Here is a 24,732-nt window from a genome sequence, read left to right on the forward strand (position 1 = left end):
ATTTCCCTTACCTGTTTTAAAATCGACGCTACAAACATGACTTTCAGCATGTACTGTAGAGAATTTTCACATTTTGTACTCTTCTTTATGTAGCCTAAATTGCCACAATTCAAATTATTCTCTTTCTTAGATTTTACTATCTTTTCCCCAATGACTGCCACCTTTCTGTTTTTAGTCTTTAGTATTCATTATAACAATCTGAATTACCGAATTTACTCAAATTTAAGCCCCACTCGAATTTAAGACACACCTGAAAAAATAAGAATCGAAATCAAGGAAAAAACAATTTCCCGAATCTGAGCCGCACCTGAAATTTGAGGCTCGAGATTCAAGGGGAGAGAAAAGTTTTAGGCCGCACCTCCAAACCGAAACAAAGTTGGTCCATTGTAATATGAGAGACAATTTAGGTCGAATGAATGATGATACAGCTACAGTAGTTTGGTTCGAGTCGTTAGCTTAGCAGTTAAGCTTTACCAGGTAGCCATTGCTAAGCGTCAGGTGCTCCGTCCATATTTATACGGGTAACCTTCCTTTTTTGCGTACTTCGCCCGGTTTGAATTGATTGCTTATTTTTCTTTGATCTGATAAGTGATGTTCTCTTTGTTATAGGTGTTTACGTCACTCTAAGCTGAAAATGCATTACTGTACTGTGTCATGCATTGTTTGTCGCACTACTGTGTCATGCATTGTTTGTCACATTCTGATAATGAGTGTTTACGACCTGTCGCCGCCCGCTGCATGGCTTGCTTTTGTGCACGCTACCACCGCTTACAATTAAAAAAAGAGAGAGGAATCTTATCATTAGTGAAACACTGGCAAGAGACTGCTGTTTGTTGTTACTTACACTGCTGCTTTCTTTGATACTGATCAACAAGAACCAAATAATAGACAGCGTATGATAGAAGATGTTCTGAATGAGAGTTTAGCGAAAAATTTTCTCCGTTTGAAAATCTTTGCGGACGCCTCTTTAGAACATTACATTCTGCACTGAAATTAAAGACTCATCTTAGATTTAAAAATCTAGTCAATTGCCGTGCTTCATTTCTGACTGTATCACTATTAGGCATAAGAATAATACGAATATAAACATGACATGATATGTATATTCTTCCGCGTTTGCTGTTGTCTCACTCTAGTTTCACAGTTTATTAGGCAGACAGGATTTAAATGAGGTAGCAGCAAACACGAAAGAATACATGGCGAAATGTTTATATTCGTATTATTCTTATGGTGAAGAGATTACTGCATGTGATTCACAATTCATAAAAGTTCCTATAAGGAACAATCTCTTCTCACAGGTAGGAAAAAATTCAGAACGTAGAGTTGGCCATATTGACAAGCATCCTAAACAGTCTTGCCAGTCGGATTTTTGTAGTACATTGAAATGCTGCTACATTCGAAGATGGACAATACGGTATTTGTATTTACTTCGTTGGATAATGTATGAAAATGCAGTGGTCGAAATTCGAGGGGGAGAAAAAAGCTAGTCTTCCACCTTTTTTTAAAATTTATTTACTGATGCAGAGGGTTTGGTGCCAGTATTTATCTTTGTGCCTCCAAAGCATGCCTGTGTAGCGCTACATATATTCGACGGTAAAAGTTAGCTGTGGCGGCACCTACCAACATTTTTCAGAACTTCCGCTTACTTTGCACTCGATTCTAAGCCGTACACAATTTTTTGGATTACAAAAACCGGAAAAAAGTGCGGCTTAGATTCGAGTAAATACGGTACGACAGATCAGATTTGTACCGACCACAAAGAGGCAGCAGCAACTAACTACAGACTGCTTCATTTAAAACTAGTCAGAGTATCCAGAGGGAACAGTAGCCTCATGTGTGCCAGTTATATGTGTACGAAAAGGAGTGTACGTGTCCTTCTCTGATGAAGGCATTTGTCCGATACCTGAATACCCTCTCTACTTTGAAATAAACCTGAATACCCACCAATTTGAAATAATGCAGATTGCCACCTAATGCCTCCCCTATGCAATGAGCCTAGCCTAATTCACATCGTTATTCCATCCTTGATTATCCATTGTTTATAAGCATTATATATCTTATTCTCCTTGGTTGCCTTCTTTCCGTATCCATATCAACTTATGCTATAGCACCATATGTAATACTTGGACATGTTCCGCAGCCTCAAGCCACCAGCACGCCACACTTTGACTAGTCTGCCAACAGCAACTGCACAGGCCAGCCACCACAGGCTGCCTGCAGTGGGTCACACAACGTGTGCTCACGGCTGAGCATCTGTTGCGCTGTCCTGTCTACTTGAGCACTCCTCCTTACAGGCGCAGTACAGCAGGCACTCGCCCTCATAGTAAGTTCATATTTACTGTCAGCAGCTGCTTGTATAAGTACCTGGATTGGTTCTATGTTTGTGTCTATGTTCTCAACTGCTGTTCGCTTGTGGATGGAAGAAAGGTAAAGTTTTTTTCATAGTGGCCATGCTAGTGGTTGTGTCTTACAATACGTTGCAAATGGCATTGAGTGTGGTTTTCACTTTCGTGTGCTCAGTTTACTTCTTTGCTCCTTCAGTTCTTCTGACCCTGGAGGTAGTGCTCCCATCTCTCCTTGAGCGGAACAGGCTCTTACAATTGCTACCACAAACTTCTCTGCCACATTGCTTATGCAGTCTTCCAAACTGCTGATGTACCTGCTGCCTTTCCCCCTTATGACGACCTGGCCAAAGACGGGAGATATACGAAGAACTGTCTTTGGCAACACTTCCTCACTTTTAGTGTCACTGATGCCACCTCGTGATTGTTAAAAAACTACTGGTCAGCCTTCCCTCTACATTGACTTTAAAGTTTCTGTTAATGCTAAGTCTACCACTGGTATCTACCCTTTACCCTGTCCAAACGAGTTATTGGCTAAATTCACTGGGGGCCAGGTTTTGTATGAAGCCTATTTAGAGGATCCATTGAATGAGGATTGTAAACGGCTCCTTGTAATTAATATGTCCTTCGGCTTGTTCTGGGATGCGTCAATTATCTCTCTGTCATCCTTCTAGCAGGTGTGTCCACAGAAGAGCATTTACGTAACTTAAGCGCCTTGTTCAGTCTTATATACTGCAGGGTTGAAATGCAACTTGGCCAAATCACACTTCTTGTGGATGTTGATATTTCTTGGGATGGTGTTCAGCCTTCACGCCATTATGTTGTTGCAGTCACAGCTCTGCCTTGCCCTACAAACGTAAAGGAACCCCAAGTTTTTATAGGTCAAATTGCTTACTATTAAAAATTTATCCTGAGTGCGGCTGCATTGACCAATCCCTTCCACGATTTGCTCCATAAGAACATTCTCTTTCAGTGGACGCTGGCCTGCAAACATGCGTTCACGCCATTGATAGCTAAATTACGTTCTGCTCTGTTTAGCTGCTTTCCATCCCGGCTGCCACCTGGTTTTGGCTATGGATGTTTCTCAGGATGCACTCAGGACTGTTCCGCACATCAATATGTTGATGGTTCAGAATGTCCGACAGCTTGTGCACCAAAATTGCTGAACTCCACTCAGCAGCACTATTCACAAGTTGAAAAGGAAGTATTTGCTATTGACTATGCTCTCAAAAGTTTCATGTGTTCTTGTACAGGCATCAGTCCCACCTCATTAGTGGCCACAAGCCATTAGTTTAACTGTTTAATCCTCCTGCTTCGTTGCCCACCAAAGCAGCACACTGCCTCCATTGTTGGGTTTTCTTTCTGCCTTGCTACAACTATGAAATACATTTTTGGACTACAGTGTAATATGCCAATGCCAATGTGCTGTCCCACCTTCTCACTGGGCAGGACTCTACATTTGATTGGAATGAACTCCTTTGTTTTCAATTAGATGCTGAGGTGCAATGTGCAGTGGAAGGATACTCTCAAATCGCAGCTTAAGTCACTGCAAATATGGTTTTGCATTAAGTTATTATGTAATTCAGCAATGTTGGCCAGACAGGCCTCTGGGCAGGGTTTTTAATCTTTTATTTAACTATTTTGCCCTCTGCAACGCATTTCAGTATCTGACGGTGGTGATCTCTTAGCTATGGACTGGAAGTTATTCAGGGTTGTGATCCCATACAGCCTCCAGTGGGATGTGCTTCAGCTGCTACATCAGGAAAATTGAGGAGGGCGAGTCCTCGTGTACCGAGTTACTGGCCCGTCGACTTGTGTTTTGGCCCAGCATTCATGGTGACACTGCGCATGCTGTCACGGCCTGTTCTTAGTATGCCACCCAACAGGCAGCACAGCAGGCTACACTTTTCCATGGACCAGACTGCAGAGTCCATGGAAAAGCATCCATGCTGATTCTGTGGGATCCTTCCTAAATTCTGCTTGGCTGCTGGTTGTCAACACACTATAGAAATTTCCATGTGTTAGCCACTCCTTCGATGTCAGCCGTGGTTATGGTTCAGGACCCCCTGAAAAGTTTGTCTATTGAAGGATTGCCTTGCACGCTTGTGACAGATAATGGTACACAGTTTGTATTTCACGCCTTCCCCCCATGTACTCAAAGGCATTTGCCATGTGACTGCTTCTCCTTTTCACCCACAATCTAACGGTGAGGCAGACATTTCATACACATGTTCAACATTCAAATGTAGAAGTACGTTGTGGACTCCTTCACGGATGACACCTTGACATGCTTCTCGAGTTCCTATGCGTTTATGCCAATGACAGACTGGAGTCTGGCTGAGATACTCCACAGTCGCCAACCTCGCACTCTCCTGCATCTGCTCATGCCATTCCACTGATGTCTGTAGGCAGGGTCCTCATCTTGGTTTGTTCCTGGCTCTGCTGTCTGTGCTCAAGTGTTTGGCCACCAACTGAAGTGGATTCCATCCATGGTCCACAGCTGCCACAGCTGCTGTGTCTGTATGGTACACACCAGTGAAGGAGTGGTGGCACGGCACCATGACCAGCTGCACCCTCACACAACAGGGAGAGTCTTGGGTCCGTAGCTGTCGCCTCCTCCCACAGCACCTGTCCCAGCTTCTATGGACATCCCTGCTGCAAGGGAAGACGCATTAAGCGTAAAGGGCCCTGGTGTAGCCAGCACCAGTTGCAGTGCATCACTGCAACTGGTGATTCTGCTGTTGGCTACGCCAGTGCCCTCGGGCCTTCGACATCTGTGTACCCAGTGCCCCCCCCCCCCCCCCCCCCCACAAAGAAGCAACCAGTGTCTTGACCATCGGTGTAACTCCACTATGTCGAGGAATCTAATGTCGAGATGCTACCAGTGCCTTTTTCACTTGTCCTCTCTTATGGTAATTTGCAGGGGAATACTGCATCAGCAGAGCACCCTTCCCATGAGAGGAAAGGGATTCTATAACCCCGCATACAATGCTTGGAAATGCACCGCGGCATCAGGCGGCCCACGTGCTACACTTTGAACATTGCACCAAAGCCTTTTGCTCAGTTTGGCCACAAGAGGTCGCCTGCAGTGGGCCACACAACTTGTGTACACAGCATGGCATGTGACTTGCAGTCTAATGGAACCTTTCCCTTTATAAGCACAGTGCAGCAGGCACTCGCCCTTATATTGCATTCGTACTTATTGTCAGCAACTGCTTGTATCAGAACCTGGATTGTTTCTATGTTTTTGCCTATGTTCTCAACAGTTGTTCACCAGTAAATCAAGAGCAATAAACTTTGGTCCACTGCGGCCATGCTGTTGTTATTGCCTTACAGCACAACACAACTTTCAATTTTTCTAATAACACATTACAAAAATGTTCCACTCTACTAACTCTGTTCATACAAATGATTTTCAGTAGTATTAATACTGAGCAATACGATTCAGCTCATCATACAGAACAAGAAAAACATAAAAAATGTTAGCCATGGTCAAAATTAAATCTAGTGTACGTTCATTTTTAAAAGAGGGATGGGATGTAATTTTTCAATAAATGGGATTTTTGAGCAGGCTGTATAAAATACCGGGTGATCAAAAAGTCAGTATAAATTTGAAAACTGAATAAATCACGGAATAATGTAGATAGAGAGGTACAAATTGACACACATGCTTGGAATGACATGGGGTTTTATTAGAACCAAAAAAATACAAACGTTCAAAAAATGTTCGACAGATGGTGCTTCATCTGATCAGAATAGCAATAATTAGCATAACAAAGTAAGAGAAAGCAAAGGTGATGTTCTTTACAGGAAATGCTCAATATGTCCACCATTATTCCTCAACAATAGCTGTAGTCGAGGAATAATGTTGTGAACAGCACTGTAAAGCATGTCCGGAGTTATGGTGAGGCATTGGCGTGGGATGTTGTCTTTCAGCATCCCTAGAGATGTCTGTCGATCACGATACACTTGCGACTTCAGGTAACCCCAAAGCCAATAATTGCACGGACTGAGGTCTGGGGACCTGGGAGGCCAAGCATGACGAAAGTGGCAGCTGAGCTCACGATCATCACCAAACGACGCGTGCAAGAGATCTTTCATGCATCTAGCAATATGAGGCGTTTTTTTTTTTGTTCTAATAAAACCCCATGTCATTCCAAGCATGTGTGTCAATTTTTACCTCTCTATCTACATTATACCATGGTTTATTAAGTTTTCGAATTTATACTGACTTTTTGATCACCCGGTATGTGCGAAGGTGTCACGTAACACAAACATTAGTCCAAAATATCTACTGAATGATACAGTGGTAATACTATGACTAATTATAGGTCATGATTGCCTTCCTATAACTCAAATGTGTAATCACCAAGAAGTCACTTTTATGAAGTGGTAATGTCTGCTAATGTGTAAAAAATTACAATAGTACAAAACTTCTTGAGTATTGTGTTGACAATCTCAAAAAAATAAAATTGCTGCATAAAAATGTTACAAGCATTAAACAAAAAATAAAGTTTTGGTCTAGTTTAGTTTACAGAATTATTTGTTAATCTTTAGCAAATTATGAAATAAAGCAAAAGTATAACCTTTGCTATGGGAACCTTACTTGTTTATGTTAAAAGCACTCCAGATTTAAATTTTCTGTAATGAGATAAAAGCTTACCTATAGTACTTCAGTTTCAAATCTTGTGTGCCTTCATCATCAAAGAATTTTGTGTTAATTTTCTTTGATATAATCTGTGTTCTTATATAATCCTTTTTGGCCAGGCATAAACGCATCTGCTCCAGAATAAGTTCTACCTACAGGTAAAAACCGTAAGAAACTAATTAATTGCTTTAAAAGTGCTTATTTTTAGAAGCAATATAAATTCAACTCAGATCATGATGACCCTTACAACAAAAGTTTACACCACATTTTCTAACTTTTTTTTTATAATGCAACAAGATATCAGAAGTGCTGGAGACTTTAAGAAGCATGATTTTTGTCCTAGACAGATGGAAGAGAGAACCCTGATACCACCCCCCTCTGGAAGTGAGTAGGCAATGCCTGCACAGATATTCTACAAATGTCCAACAATGCAAGGTCTGAGTATCCCACAGAAAAGGAGACTTCTTCCATCCAAATGGCCAACAGGCTTTCAGAGGACTTAGTAGTGAGAGGATGGTGGACACACTCATGCTCCTAGAACTAGAAACCATTCCTAAAGGTGGATGCTTCTACTGAGGTCAATGGCACACCAGATACATGATATGGATGGTAAAAATCTGAGTAAGTTGTGTCACTGAATGAAAGAGTGTTAGGAATGATGACACTGAGCACCCCAGCATAAGCAGATTGTCCAAGTTCACATACCAATATCCAGTACAGACGAAAAGGAAATAGATTAAATATATGAACAAAAACGTGTAAATCTACATACATAAAATGGAAATGGACAAGAACAAACTATAAACGTAGGAAACTTGAATAGCATAGTAGGGAAAGATAAGGAATTTAGTTGGTAAATGCAAGAAAAGAAACAAAATCGGTGAAAACTAACAGCCTTCTATGAGCAATTTGACCTCCGGATTTCTAATTCTTGGTATATGAACCATCACTGAAGAATGTATATATGGAAACCTCACAGTGATAACACGATACCAGATATATTTTGTTATAATCAACCACATATTCAAAAATAGTATCAAAACAGGAAAAATGTTCCTGAGAACAGATGTGGACTCAGAGCAAAATTTAATGATGCAGGCACATACAACAAAGCTGAAGTACATTAAAAGAAGCAAACGCTACTCTCAAACTCCAGAAAAACTGGAAAATTCAGCATAAATGTTTCAGAAGAAAATTCTAGAAGAAGAGACCAGAGAAGTAAAGGAGGAAAAGAATAGGAAAGAATGGACAACATGAAGTACGTTCTATAAAATTAATAAAAAGAGAAAAGTAGAGAGGCTGAAAAAGAAAGTAATAAGATTAACTGATCAGACCAGCAAGGAATGAATGAGGACTTTGTGCAAGGACACTGAAGAAGTGGAAAATTAATGGAAATGTATACAATAGTTGAGTACCTAACAAACAAGGCTTCAAGAAAAGTCAGCAAAGAGAACTTACTCAACAAAAAATGCAAGGCTGAAGCTTGTGTACAAGAGAACAAGTGAGTACTGAAGGTATATGTTGAAGAATTATATGCAACGAAAGCATATCATACACCACCACTGAGCAGGAATTGCAATGTAAGGAAACAAATAGTGGCTGACATAACACGATGGGAATGGCAAAAGCCATTCAGAAACTGTTAAAGTAGAGGAATACAATGAACTGTGGTGAAGTACCAAAAAAATGAAATGATCGTATGGCACTGTTAGCCTGGAGGCCCCACCTGGGGGAGTTCGGCCGCCAAGTGCAAGTCTTATTTCAGTCGACACCACATTGGGTGACTTGTGTGCCAGTGATAAGGATGAAATGATGATGACAACACAACACAACACCCACCCAGTCCACGAATGGAGAAAATCTCCAAGCCAGCCAGGAATTGAACCCACGTCCATTGCATGGGAGGCAAGCATGTTACCATTCAGCTAAGCAGGCGGACAGTGAAGTACCAGTTGAAACTCTAAAGGCCTTGGGAAATGGAGCAGTATTTAAGTAGACTGACAAATTTTATCCAAACGATATGTGACAAGGGCAATTGACTTCAAGATTTAGTTGAAGCCATTCACATACTTTTACCCTAGAAAAACAATGCCAAAGAATAAAGATTATAGGACAATTAATTACACGTGAACAATTAAAAGGCAGTGTATGTGCTTGTAGTCAGAAGTTTACATAGAAAAATTAAGGAAAACATGGTGGACAATCCATTCAGATTCAAGAAAGGAACATCAGATGCTATGAATGGCACATGATGCTGAAGTAATTAGGAACATATTCATATTCATCTGTTTGACAGGCTGAGAAAAAGCTTTGGACAGATTTGACTGGACTAATCTCCTGAAGAGTTTGAAAGACATTCATGTATAATGAAAGGGCAGAAAGCTAATAAAGGAACTGAACACAAGACATGAAGTGGTAGTAAGTATTGACAATGAGGAAACAAATGAGATGGGCCCTGGAAGAGGTGTTAAGAAAAGGGTATTGGCCATCAACACTTTTCAACATTCATGGTAAGAAACATACGGCCAAAGCAGTACAAGAAGCGACAGAAATGACAGAAGAGGAATAATACCAGAAGAGTAGGGAGTGAGGATAAAAATAAGAACAACCAAAGATATGAGAATCAATAAACATGAAGTTTCCATCAAAACATCATTGGAAGGAAAGACCTTGGATCACGCAAAATCTTTTGGGTACTTAGAAGTCAGGTGACAGAAAATGCATGCTGTTTGAGGAAAATAAAAAGCAGACTATCTATGGCTAAAATAGTACATAACTGAGGGTATAGGAGATCACTTACCAAATAGCAGCTAAGTGTTCAGTCATTGACAGACACACAACTTGCTAGCTTTCAGAATAAAAAATTATTCTTTGTGGTGCTAGGGACAGTGTGTGCATGCCTCCCCCCCCCCCCCCCAGCCAGTATAATGTAGGGGTTAGGGGCAAAAGTAGGAGCGAGCGAGTGTGTGTGTGTGTGTGTGTGTGTGTGTGTGTGTTTAGGGGGGGGGGGGGGGGGAGGGAGCGGGCCGTGGCTGCTATTCAGTGAGTGGTCTCTTTTACTATTAAATTATTTACATTCTACCACAACTTTCCTATTATATTTTCAGAGTGAAAAACAAGAATGACTACACCAGGCACGGCATTCACCTATTTATGCAAGGAAACAAGGAAAATAGAAGCTGCGCAGGCATTTACAGAATATAGTCAAGATCAGAGGGTCTGAGCCTGCACCACCTATTGTTTATTGTGAGGACAGAGGAATGGCTGGGATTGCCTGCTAAGACAGTACCACCAGCAGCAGGGACTGAGGTCACAGCACAAAATAAGTTCAAATATCTATTGAGATCAGTCAGAACTCGACGCTGCCTACTTCACTGGGAGCAGAACTATCTGCATCAGCTGGAAGTGACTGACATTTCTTAGACCAACCAGCACCCAGAATCATCAGGAACTGAGTCAGAATCACGTGTACAAGGCTGGCTAACAACAGAGGAGGAGATACAGTGCAAAAGCACAAGATACAAGATGCCTATGTAACAGGATTTTTTACACATATAATCAGGAAAAAGGCGAAACGGTATGTACGAATACAAAGGTACACGTTTCTGAATCTCACATCAAACTATTCAGTATGCTGTGAGAAAAGCAGAAGAGAGATAAGTGCTTACTGGTTTTGAGGCACACAATGTTTTAATTATCACAGAGCATGGTCTGACACACAACAGATTAAGAGCTTACAATGTAATTGGTTTTCAAGGAATTGAATCTTTCAATAAAATGAAACATAAAAGGAGGTGAGGTTGCTATATTCATTAAAAATGAGATACGGGATAACTTTCCAGGGGTGGTTGCGAAGAGTACAGAGATGTTTTTTTGTATTGTAGGCTAAGTTACATCTTCAGGCAGCTCTGTCGATAGTTTTCCCAGAGAGATAGATGCCTTTCTTGTAAATTTGGTGAGGGATTTCCAATACATTATAATGGTAGGAGATACAAATATTAACACATCAAAGTAAATTCTTATACTTAGGCACTTCTGTGATGTACACAGCACTCTCAATTCAAAACTAAAAGTAAATTGCCCTATTTGATAATGATACTTGCAAGTCATTGATAGAACATGTTATTACAAACATATCAAAGAACATGATTTATGCACAAGTTACAGACACTGCAATGCCAGACCAGTACAGACTACTAATAGATAATTGCACTACAGGGCAGGGTTATGATATTTTTGTGGAACTAAGATTGAAAAATATACCAAATATGAATTTGCTAAATAAAATGCTTGAAACATAAATCTGGTCAGACATTTACACTTCTTGTTTCTCAGCACAGAGATGGGACGCAAATTATCATCCATGTTTCACTTCCAGACATGGCTACACACCATAGAAATACTTTCCGGAAAGACTTCCCGACACTTAAATCTGTACGTGATTTTAACAAATTTCTTTCCTTCAAAAATGCTTTTCTTGCCATTTCCAGTCTCCATTTTACAGGGTGTTTCAAAAATGACCGGTATATTTGAAACGGCAATAAAAACTAAACGAGCAGCGTTTGTTGCAATATGCTTGGGACAACAGTACATTTTCAGGCGGACAAACTTTCAAAATTACAGTAGTTACAATTTTCAACAACAGATGGCGCTGCAAGTGATGTGAAAGATATAGAAGACAACGCAGTCTGTGGGTGCGCCATTCTGTACGTCGTCTTTCTGCTGTAAGCGTGTGCTGTTCACAACGTGCAAGTGTGCTGTAGACAACATGGTTTATTCCTTAGAACAGAGGATTTTTCTGGTGTTGGAATTCCACCGCCTAGAACACAGTGTTGTTGCAACAAGACGAAGTTTTCAACGGAGGTTTAATGTAACCAAAGGACCGAAAAGCGATACAATAAAGGATCTGTTTGAAAAATTTCAACGGACTGGGAACGTGACGGATGAACGTGCTGGAAAGGTAGGGCGACCGCGTACAGCAACCACAGAGGGCAACGCGCAGCTAGTGCAGCAGGTGACCCAACAGCGGCCTCGGGTTTCCGTTCGCCGTGTTGCAGCTGCGGTCCAAATGACGCCAACGTTCACGTATCGTCTCATGCGCCAGAGTTTACACCTCTATCCATACAAAATTCAAACGCGGCAACCCCTCAGCGCCGCTACCATTGCTGCACGAGAGACATTCGCTAACGATATAGTGCACAGGATTGATGACGGCAATATGCATGTGGGCAGCATTTGGTTTACTGACAAAACTTATTTTTACCTGGACGGCTTCATCAATAAACAGAACTGGCACATATGGGGAACCGAAAAGCGCCATGTTGCAGTCCCATCGTCCCTGCATCCTCAAAAAGTACTGGTCTGGGCCGCCATTTCTTCCAAAGGAATCATTGGCCCATTTTTCAGATCCGAAACGATTACTGCATCACACTATCTGGACATTCTTCGTGAATTTGTGGCGGTACAAACTGCCTTAGACGACACTGCGAACACCTTGTGGTTTATGCAAGATGGTGCCCGGCCACATCGCACAGCCGACGTCTTTAATTTCCTGAATGAATATTTCGATGATCGTGTGATTGCTTTGGGCTATCCGAAACATACAGGAGGCGGCGTGGATTGGCCTCCCTATTCGCCAGACATGAACCCCTGTGATTTCTTTCTGTGGTGACACTTGAAAGACCAGGTGTACCGCCAGAATCCAGAAACAATTGAACAGCTGAAGCAGTACATCTCATCTGCATGTGAAGCCATTCCGCCAGACACGTTGTCAAAGGTTTCGGGTAATTTCATTCAGAGACTACGCCATATTATTGCTACGCATGGTGGATATGTGGAAAATATTGTACTATAGAGTTTCCCAGACCGCAGCGCCATCTGTTGTTGAAAATTGTAACTACTGTAATTTCGAAAGTTTGTCTGCCTGAAAATGTACTGTTGTCCCAAGCATATTGCAACAAACGGTGTATTTCTATCGCCGCTCGTTTAGTTTTTATTGCCAATTCAAATATACCGGTCATTTTTGAAACACCCTGTATATCCTCTCTATTCTGTCCATCATCAGTTATTTTGCTGCCCAAACAGCAAAACTCATCTACTACTTTAAGTGTCTCATTTCCCAATCTCATTCCCTCAGCATCATCTGATTTAATTCGACTACATTCCATTATCCTCGTTTTGCTTTTGTTGATGTTCATCTTATATCCTCCTTTGAAGACATTGCCCTTCCATTAAACTGCTATTCCAAGTCCTTCGCTGTCTCTGACAGAAACAAAATGCCAATGATGAACCTCAAAGGTTTTATTTTTTCTACCTCAACTTTAATTCCCAATCCAAATTTTTCTTTGGTTTAGTTTACTGCTTGCTCAATATACAGATTGAATAACATTGGCGATGGGCTACAACACTGCCTCACTCCCTTCTCAACCACTGCTTGCCTTTCAACTCTTGTGACTGTTGTCTGGTTCGGTAAAAGTTGCAATAGCCTTTTGCTCTCTCTATTTTACCCCCACAATCTTTAGAATTTCAAAGAAAGTATTCCAGTCCCACAATAAATAGGAAAAAAGCAAGAGAACACTGGATTACTCCAGAATTAGGAGTGTCAGAGAGGAACCAACTCTGGTTTATTGTTGATATAAAATAAAATAAAATTTACTCAAAAAGATGTTGCATATTATTAAGAAAAAGATCTATAAGGATTATTAAGAGATTCAGAATTTAGGTATTTCACTAACACACTTGTACATGTTGTATATGTAAAAAACCACTTTTTGGAACTTAAAATGTTTTTCGCTTTATTCTAAAGCATCTTCAGTGGTCACTGTGACATTATTGTTATTTCCTTTTACAATTTTGTTTGCTAGTATCACAAACAGTTCACAAGCTTTACTTACTACTGTAAACAGTGTTAATTCTTATCATTAGTTACAGTTTGTTGGTTGTTTACATCATTCTTCCTGTTGTTCCACATGTATGTGCCAAATTTTAGCAGACAGCATTTTCCCTGTACTAAATCTATTCAAGTTTCTGTGGCGCAAAAAACCACTGTCATAATGTCATTTTGTGTGTTTTGTTTAGCTACTGCAGGACATGTTCAATCTTCACCCACAATTAATTCTCCTTTAAAGGCATTACCTACAAACAAATCCAGAGTGCAGCTAAGGGCACCCACATGACACAATCCCATGCCAGCCTATTCACGGAGCATCTAGGGAATCCTTCCAAATCACCCAGAATCCCAAACTCCTCATCTGGTTCAGATTCACTGATGACATCTTCACGATCTGGATCAAGGGTGAGGACACCCTAATCACATACCTCCAGAACCTCAACACCTTCTCACCCTTTCGTTTCACTTGGTTCTACTCAACCGCCCACAGTCACCCTCCTCAATGTTGACCTCTACCTCAAAGATGACTATATCAGTACCTCTAGCCATGTCAAACTTACCAACCATCAGCAATACCTCCAAATCGACAGCTGCCACCCATTCCATACAAAGAAGTCCATTCCATACAGCATATGTAGCAACGAGCTTTCCCACTCAAAATATACTGTGGGTCTAGTTGAGGCTGGTACAGATTGCAATTACCCTCCCAACCTTGTACAAAAACAGATATCCCATACCTTATCTTTCCAGCACCCGATACCTCTCAGAGCCTCACTGTCTGGCCACAGAGAAGTATTCTCCTTGTGACTCAGTACCACCCAGGACTGGAGCAACTGAATTACATTCTCAGCCAGGGTTTTGACTACCTCTCGTCGTGCCTGAAATGAGACGTGTGCTGCCCACTATCCTTCTTAGTCCTCCGACAGTGGTATTCCGCCACCCACAGAACTTTTACAATATCCTCGTCCATCCCCTACACAACCGCTGCTCCCAACCCCTTGCCTCATGTCTCAATTCCCCGTAATAGATCTAGATGCAAGACCTGTCCCATACGTCCTCCCACCACCAACTATTCCTGTCCTGTCACAAACATCACCTACCCCATCAAAGGTCCGGCTACAAGCTAAGCTGCAACCACTGTGCCACATTCTTTGTGCGCATGACAACCAACAAGCTGTCCATGTACATGAATGGCCAGCAGCACATTGTGGCCAAGAAACAAGTGGACCACACTGTTGACGAGCACACCACCCATTATTACATCCTTCATTTCAATTACTGCTTCACAACCAGAGCCATCTAGATCTTTCCCACTAACATCAGCTTTTCTGAATTGTGCAGGTGGGGACTCTCCCTTCAATATGCCCCATATTTCCATAAGTCATCTGGTCTCAACCTTCATTAGTCATTGTCCTTACCCATCTAGCTGCTTCCCTGTTCCCATTCCAGCACTACACAAGTCCTCTATTCCACGAAAGCACCCAGTCTTTTTACTTCTCCCCTCTCCTGCAACCCCCCCCCCCCCCCCCCCAATCCCTCTTCCCTGCCCTCTGTAACCTCCCGACTGCACCTAACTGCCCCACTCTCCACATTATCCGTACACACTCCCAGCAGCACTTTACCGCCCCCCCCCCCCCCCAGCCTCCTCCTTACCCCACCTGGTTGCCTCTACCATAATGCCCTGCTGCATGCAGTATGCCTCCAGCTGCCAGTGACTGTGGTCGCGTGTGTGTGTGTGTGTGTGTGTGTGTGTGTGTGTGTGTGTGTGTGTGTGTGTGGGGGGGGGGGGGGGCTGTCTAATTTTGACAAAGGCCTTGTTGAGCAAAAGCTAATTGTGTGACAGTTTTTTTGTTGTGCCTTTCTGTGACTCAGCACCTCCACTATATGGTGATTAGCAACTATCCTTTTCATTATATTGATAAATGTTCATCTTTTGTTTGTTTTGGTAGTGGTGGGAGCATCAGCTATTACTGGATTGGTGGGGTGGAATGGGGTGGAAGGGGGGGGCGCACATTTCCCCCCCCCCCCCGCTAAGTTGTGTGTGTGTGTGTGTGTGTGTGTGTGTGTGTGTGTGTGTGTGTGTAGCTAACATGCGTTTACTACTGTGTGTATAAATTATTGCTTTACTATGGTACAGTTGTGGATGATGTAGGGTGAGGATAGTGCCTAGATTGCGATATTATTTTGTGGTTCTAGGACTATGTCTATAGACTATGTTTTATTATTTTAAATAATGCCTGGTTGCTGATCTCTGTCTGGTTGTTTGTTGTGTGTTTCTTCTCTATTATTGCTTTTTGAATTTAGAAGTTCTCTTGTAGGTTAGGAGATGTTTCTTGTTGCTGAACCTGAATATTTTGCATGTCCTTTTGTATTGTGGTAGGGCGTGGTCTTCTTGCTAGAGGTATTCTGCAAATGCTGAATGGTTGGTGCCATATTTCTAGGCTGTATTGTGTCCCTTATACCTTTGAGAAAAGTTCTGCCCATCTGTTCTAAGTGTAGAGCATCACAACTTTTCCACTGGAATTGGTAAATTTTTTGTACATGTTAGGGTGACCTTGCTTTATTAAACATTTCTGTATAGAGTTCCTGCTCTAGTATGCTATTTTTATTCCCTGTTTCTTGAGGATGTTCCCAATTCTGCGTGTGCGCTTCCATACGTAACTGTGTACCAGCTTGACTCTTGTGTCCCACCACTACCAAAACAAACAAAAGATGAATACATCCCCCATTAACAAAACTAAACACATGAAATGGTGACATGACAGTGGTTCTTTAATACACTGAAACAATATATTTAGCACAGTGAAAGTGCTGTGTGCTGAAATCTAACACATACATGCGAAAGGCAGGAAGAATGATGTAAAAAATAAATAAATAAAAAAATCTTAAGTAACAATAGGAATTACACTGAAACTTTATTGGCAGATTAAAACTGTGTGTCAGACCGAGACTCGAATTCGGGAACTTTGACTTTCATGGCCATATGCTCTACTAACTGACCTACACATTCATGACTCATAACCCATCCTCACAGCTCTACATCTGCCAGTATGTCATCTCCTACCTTCTAATGTTCACAGAAGTTCTCCTGTCAAACTTGCACTCCTGGAGGAAAGGATATTGTGGACACATGGTTTAATCACAGCCTGGGGGATGTTTCAGAAAGAATTTTTTCACTTTGCAGCAGAGTCTGCACTAATATGAAACTTTTTCGACAGATTAAAACTATATGCCAGACTGAGACTCGAACTTGGAACCTTTCCCTCCTGCGAAGTATGGAAGGCAGAAGGTAGGATACTGGTAGAAGTTGCACTGTGAGTAGGGTTTTGAGTCGTACTTGGGTAGCTCAGTCGGTAGGGCACTTGCCCGCGAAAGGCAAATGTCCTGAGTTCGAGTCTCGGTCCAGCACACAGTTTTAATCTGACAGGAAAGTTTCATATCGTTGCATACTCTGCTGCAGAATGAAAAATCAATTCTGAAGAAGTAACACTGTTTACAGTAGTACATAAAGCATGTGAACTGCTCATGATCCTTGCAAAGAACCTTTTAAGAGAAAAAAAACCATGTTGTTACAACAACCACTAAATATGATTTAGAATAAAGCAAAAGGCACATGGCCTTAATAGGGATTTCACTACAGTTCCAAAAGACAGTATTTAACCTATGCAACTTGTAATTTGTAACTGCAGAAAAAGTGGCAGAAAAACAGAGATGAAAACTTGTATGAATCTTTTGTAACATCTGATAATACCACAAAAATTGCTTGGACTTACATAAATTCCAAAAGGAAAGGCTCATCTAGCATCAGGCATGGAAATTTAACTCTAAGAAAGGGTGACAATGATTCTTCGGACCCTCAGGACGTTAGCTCCATTTTCAAACAGCACTATGCAGACACAATAGGCAACTGACAGGATATAGCAAAGGTAAAAGTTAAGACTACTGAAATATCAAAATCTGTTTCTTTTCCCAACAAAAGTGTATGAAGTAGCAAATATAATAAATTTTAAAAACTAAGAGCACAGGAGGGCTAGGTGGTACATCATCTAGGATAGTTAAAAACATTATACTCAATATATAACAGGAACACTCATTCTTTTGCTAAACCTAATTTTCAAAGAATGTATTTACCTGAATGCCCAAAAGAGAGTAACTAATTCCAATACACTTGTTTTCAATTTTTACTTTTGAAAAAGGTGACTATGAATTTGCATTAAATATTGCTTGAGAAATCGAATAAAGTGCAGTGCCACATTCAAAATATTGACTGTGGTTTTTAGTAAATCAAGACAAGAGTTTACGAGTGGTATCAATATTTGAAAGAGGGTCGTAAGACAACAATAAGACGACAAGTGCCTTGGACACTCCGACACATCAGTTACTGATGACAATGTGCGAGTAGTACTGAAAATGGTTCTGGAAAATCACCAGATCACCATCAGAGAAGTTGCTGCTGATGTCAGCATATACTTCGGCTCATGCCAAGCAATTTTCTCGGATGTTTTGGGCATGAAATGTGTAGTAGCAAAGTCTGCTCCAAAATTGATGAATTCCGACCAAAAATGACATCACATAGACATCGCTCAGGAACCGATGAATGAAGTTAACAATGAGCCATAACTTCTTTAACGAAGTTTATAACTGGTGAAGAAACATGGGTATATGGATATGACATTGACACCAAGGCCCAATCATCCAACTGAAACTGCCTGAAGAGTCAAGATTGAAAAAAATTTGACACGTTCTCACTGTCTCAATGGGGTAGTGCACCATAAGTTCCTGCCTTATGGACATACGGTCAATAGGGAACACTACTGGAAATTATGCGCCATTTGTGTGAAGCAATCTGCAGAAAATAACCAGAATTGTGGCATAATCATTCATGGAAATTGCGTCATGTTAACGCTCCCACTCACAACTCAATGCCTGTTCATGACTGTTTGGCCTCAGCTACTGTATTTGGCAGACATAGCCCCCTGAGACTTCTTTCTAACCATGAAAGGACATTATTTTGGATAAAAAACAGAACTGCTCAAGGAACTGATCACCATAATGAAAAGAGAGTTCCAGAAGTGCTTCCATGAATGGAAAAAGTGGTGGCACATGAAAATTGTATCTCACGGGGATTACTTTCAAGTGTACAATGTTCATATTGATGAATAAATGAAGATTTTTTAAATGGAAAAACAGTTTTGTTCACACCCCATTTAAGGGCGGCAAGAAACTAGACCCATTAAATTAGAGATCAATAACCATTATTTCCGTCTAGTTGAAAATATTGGAAACAGTAATAAAGGACAGTTAAGTTAATGAAGAGAGAAAACAAAAGTGAGGCATAGCATGGTTTTAGGAAACATTGGTCAACTAAGGCAGAGGTGTTGCATGGAAAAAAAATTGTGGTTTATTTCTTGACCCCTCTAAAGATTTTGATTGTGTATGTCATGAGACATTACTGCAGGAACCTCATCTTTATGGAGGAAAGTCTACTAACTTTTAATATTTTGTAACAGAGTGCTGAGATAAAACAAACAGTGGATAACATTGTTCTTGTTCTCAAGGTTGCGTGAAGTAAAATACAAAGTATTTCAGCATCAAGTATTTTGACAGTTATCTTTCATTCTTTACATGAAGGACAAATTTACTGAAGGAAACGAAGTCATTGTGCATGCTGAAGACACTTATCTGATTACTTGCTGTGACATAGCTGATTAATTTCAAAATTGATTGTAAGTATTGAAAAAGCAAACAAATTTTTCAACCGCACCGATCCAGACACATTATAAAAATGAATTTTGTGTGTGTGTGTGTGTGTGTGTGTGTGTGTGTGTGTGTGTGTGTGTGTGTTTTATACATCTCCTTCTAAACCGCTGGATCGATTTCAACCAAACTTGCTACACATATACCTTATTGTCATAATGAGAGCACTTACTGACTTGCAACAAAATTTAAACGTCATTTCAGACCTTTACAATTTTTTTCTCGTTGAAAACACCTACAAAATGACGTAAGGAAGAAATTTTATAACTTACTTCTGTTCACGCTGTAAAAGTACCAAAAGTGTGATGTTATAATTTATTACTTCTTTACAACTAACTCTATTCACGACACATTTTACAGACAGTATGCACATATCCCACTGAATGTTAGTGCAAAATTATGTTGTACGGCGCACAGTTCAGTAATAAATAATTAAGAACAAGGCCAGACACTGCGTAATATGGGTATGGTTTCAGTGCCATAAATAAATACCTGGGAAACTCTGGGCCTCTCCACAGTTCTGTGTATAAATGGATACTGATGACGTTCACCTTAGTTTTGTAAACTCAGACCTCAATGAGGCAAACAGTTACAAATTACAGGATATAGTAGTGCACAGTCACAGGACTTTGTAAAAATCATATGGATAACACCTGCTCCAAAATAAGCTCTAACATATTTCCTATGAGGAAAATGTTCAGCATTTTAAATAAAGACACTTTAATAAACATGTACTGTGGTCTCATGCTTAATTTCCCTTTATTTAAAATACAATGATAGCCATACTTGCCACAACATTAAATTCAATAAACGTCTGTGTGAGCAGCAGGCTTTCATGAAATTATATTTTCTGTAACAATATTATGAAAAGGATAGTTGCTACTCACCATATCGCTGAGATGCTGAGTTGCAAATAGGCATAACAAAATGACGTCAGAAAGTGAGGTTTCAGCCAACAAAGCCTTCATCAAAAATACACACACACACACACACACACACACACACACACACACACACACACACACACACACACACAAACCATGACCCCTTGTTTCAACAGCCAGAGACTGAGGTCTGTGTGTGTGTGTGTGTGTGTGTGTGTGTTTTGGCCGAAAACTCACTTTCTGACAGTCTTTTTGTTATGCCTATCTGCAACATGGTGAATAGCAACTATCCTTTTCATAATATTGTTACATTGTATCCTGGATTTTCTATTGTTTTATATTTTTTATAAGGCACTTCTTGATGTGTGTCATACTGTTATTAAAATGGTCCATGGTGGGAAAAAAAATAAATTTGTTGAGAGCAAAGAGAGTCCAACAGAACTAAGAAAGAGATTCAGTTAGTGTTGTAATTGGATTGTGTTGTTATATGACAGCAAATCATCGATACTCAAAAAGGAGAAAAAAATACTTTGATGATGCGGTGTGGAGAAAAAATACTTAAAAGTGAAATGGACTGAAAGAATAATGAAGAAGTACTTCTAACAAAAGGTGGGGAAAGAAAGTTAGTGTAAATGATAAGACTCAAGAGAACATCTTGACTGGGACATTTACTGTGAAGAAATTGCCTGGAAAGTACAGTCATCTAAGGAAATACTACGTGGAAGAATGAGAGAAGCAGAAGATGTGGGATGCTGAAAGACATCAAAAATGGATGAAGTTATCAGTAGATTAAGAACAGGTCACATAATCAAGGAAACAAGAGCATTCAATTAATACCTTTCACAAGACAGAAACCAGGTAAGAGAACACTGTCTCCAGGAGAATATCGATCACAACTTACGTAAACAGAATATCAATTACCTATCAGAAATACAACAAAAATTTTTTTTTTTGAGATCAGCAGTTCTGATTTATGTAACGTGTTCTTCACTCTTTTGCTACAATAGCAGTATACTATATAGTCTATATTATAGTCTGCGAATTACAGTCTGTGTATTATGTTCTGTATTATAGTGTGTTTTTTCCTTTTCTTTCTTTTTTCCATCCAAACAAAATTTTCACTTAATGGGTACAATTAAATGTGTTTTACAAAAAAAAAATATCATTATGTAAAGACTAAAAACAGAATCATTGTATTATTGTAAATCCCCCTCCACACACACACGCGTAGTGGTGCGCCCACTAAAACCCACCTGGTGTTTCTGAAGATATTTTCTATTTCATTTTTTCTGGTGTGTGTGTGTGTGTGTGTGTGTGTGTGTGTGTGTGTGTGTGTGTGTGTGTGTGTGTGTGTGTGTGTAAGGGTGGGAAGGGGGGGGGGGGGGGGACATGTCTGAAGATAGCTCAATTATGGAGTGTTTCAGCAGCACACACTGTCTTTACAACAATCATAAGGTCATTTAATCCAAACTCACCATTATGTCAAAATAAAAAATGATTTGAAAACCTGGTTTCATAAGAACTTAAAAAACTAAAGTACCTTTACCGGCAAGGGTGGCAAGCGGAACACCATGACCTGAGCAATCTATGTCTGAGCTGCCTTCAACCATATGCCACAAAAACAAAATTCCAGATCCCTTCAAACCATCACAGAAAAGATGTCTGATAGACTCTTAGGGAAATTCTGGTTGATATAAATGGAGTTCACTCCCCTATCTGTCCTAAATATAGCATGCCCCCACCCCCTATAATACAGAAAACTTCTGTCTAGTGTGACCACAAGTCTCCCCACACCCTCACAGTGGTTGTGCAAAAGGCTGGTGCAGGTCCAACCAAAATTTTCTTGTCCCACCCACATAAGACGTTGATATTTTAGAATCAAAGTACAAAGTCGAACTTCATTTTATAAAACTAAAGTGACTTGTATACATTTATAGGCACTCTGTAAATTTTTTACACACTTTTGTATTGTCTCATATGAAACCCGTAAAATAAAACAAATATCTCTGAAATGGATGACGAAGTTAATATGATCCATCCACTGACCGGTACATGCTGAACAACTTTGATTTTCATGGTGAATTGTACATGATGTTGAATGTGAACATAGTAGCATGGCAAATGTCCTGTTGTAGTTGCTGTTGTTGAGGTCTTCAGACAGAGACAAGTTTGATGCAGCTCTCCATGCTACTGTATCCTGTGCAAGCTGCTTCATCTCCCAGTAACTACTGCACCCTACTTCCTTCTGAATCCGCTTAGTGTATTCATCTCTCAGACTCCCTCTACGATTTTTACCCTCCACGCTGCCCTCCAATACTAAATTGGTGACCCTTGAAGCCTCAGAACATGTCCTACCAACCGATCTCTTCTCATAGTCAAGTTGTGCCACAAATTCCTCTTCTCTCCAATTCTATTCAGTACCTCCTCATTAGTTACATGAACTACCCATATAATCTTCAGCATTCTTCTATAGCACCAAATTTCGAAGGCTTCTATTCTCTTCTTGTCTAAACTATTTATTGTCCATGTTTCACATCCATACAAATACTCAGAGAAGACTTCCTGATACTTAAATCTATACTCACTGTTAACAAATTTCTCTTCTTCAGAAACACTTTTCTTGTCACTGCCATGCTACATTTTATGTCCGCTCTACTTCGACCATCATGTTATTTTGCTTTCCAAATAGCAAAGCTTGTCTACCACTTTAAGTGTCTCATTTTCTAATCTAATTCCCTCAGCATCACTTGATTTAATTAGACTACATTCCATTATCCTCGTTTTGCTTTCGTTCATTTTACATCCCCCTTTCAAGACATTGTCCATTCCCTTCAACTGCTCTTCCAGGTCCTTCGCTGTCCGACAGAATTACAATGTCATCGGCGAACATCAAAGGTTTTATTTCATCTCCATGGATTTTAATTCCTACTCCAAATTTTTCTTTGGTTTCCTTTACTGCTTGCTCAATATACAGATCGAATAACATTGGCAATGGCTACAGCCCTGTCTCACTCCCTTCCAACCACTGCTTCCCTTTCACGCCCCTCAACTCATTACTGGCATCTGGTTCCTGTACAAACTGTAAATAACCTTTGGCTCCCTGTATTTTACCCCTGCTACCTTCACAATTTGAAAGAGAGTATTCCAGTCAACATTGTCAAAAGATTTCTCTAAGTATACAAATGCTAGAAATGTAGGTTTGCCTTTGCCTAATCTATCTTAGAAGATAAGTCAAAGGGTCAGTATTGCCTCACATGTTCCAACATTTCTACGGAATCCAAACTGATCTTCCGCGAGGTTGACTTCTACCAGTTTTTACATTTGTCTGTAATGAATATGTGTTGGTATTTTGGAGCCATGACTTATTAAACTGATAGTTTGGCAATTTTCACACCTGTCAACAACTGCTTTCTTTGGGATTGGAATTATTACATTGTTCTTGAAGTCTGAGGGTATTTTGCTTGTCTCATACATCTTGGTCACCAGATGGTAGAGTTTTGTCAGGACTGGCTAGAATTTTGTCTACTCCCGGGGCCTTGTTTCGACTTAGGCATGATATTTCTCATTTCAGGGCACGACGAGAGGTAATCGAAACCCTGGCTGAGAATATAATTCAGTTGTTCCAGTCCCAGAAGTACTGAGTTAGGAGGGGAATGCTCCTCTGTGTCCTGCCCACTATCCTTCCCACCCCTCCTACTGTGGTATTCCGCCGTCCACCGAACCTACACAATACACTCGTCCATCCTTACACAACCCCTGCTCCCAATCTCTTACCTCATGCCTCATACCCCTGTAATAGACCTAGATGCAAGACCTGTCACATACATCCTCCTACCACTACCTACTCCAGTCCGGTCACTAACATCATCTATCCCATCAAAGGCAGGGCTACGTGTGAAACCAGTCATGTGATTTATAAGCTAAGCTGCAACCACTGTGCTGCATTCTATGTAGGCATGACAACCAACAAGCTGTCTGTCTGCATGAACAGCCACCGGCAAACTGTGGCCAAAAAACAAGTGGACCACCCTGTTGCTGAACACACTGCCAAACATGATATACCTGACCTCAATGACTGCTTCACAGCCTGTGCCATATGGATCCTTCCCACCAACACCAGATTTTCTGAATTGTGCAGGTGGGAACTTTCCCTGCAGTACATCCTACATTCCCGTAACCCTCCTGGCCTCAACTTTCGTTCGTCACTGTCCT

General features: G+C 40.6%; 1 protein-coding gene across 1 annotated transcript in view; it reads right to left on the minus strand.

The window, feature by feature from the left end:
* Positions 1 to 24,732, minus strand: part of LOC124619409 (26S proteasome non-ATPase regulatory subunit 12) — a 95,817-nt gene that overhangs the window by 66,310 nt on the left and 4,775 nt on the right. The window contains exon 5 of the mRNA XM_047145767.1: positions 7,006 to 7,142. Coding sequence (XP_047001723.1) covers positions 7,006 to 7,142 — 137 coding nt within the window. The remainder of the gene's footprint in view (positions 1 to 7,005; positions 7,143 to 24,732) is intronic.

The sequence above is a fragment of the Schistocerca americana genome, chromosome 6, assembly GCF_021461395.2.
Source record: "Schistocerca americana isolate TAMUIC-IGC-003095 chromosome 6, iqSchAmer2.1, whole genome shotgun sequence".
Taxonomy (NCBI): Eukaryota; Metazoa; Arthropoda; class Insecta; order Orthoptera; family Acrididae; genus Schistocerca; species Schistocerca americana.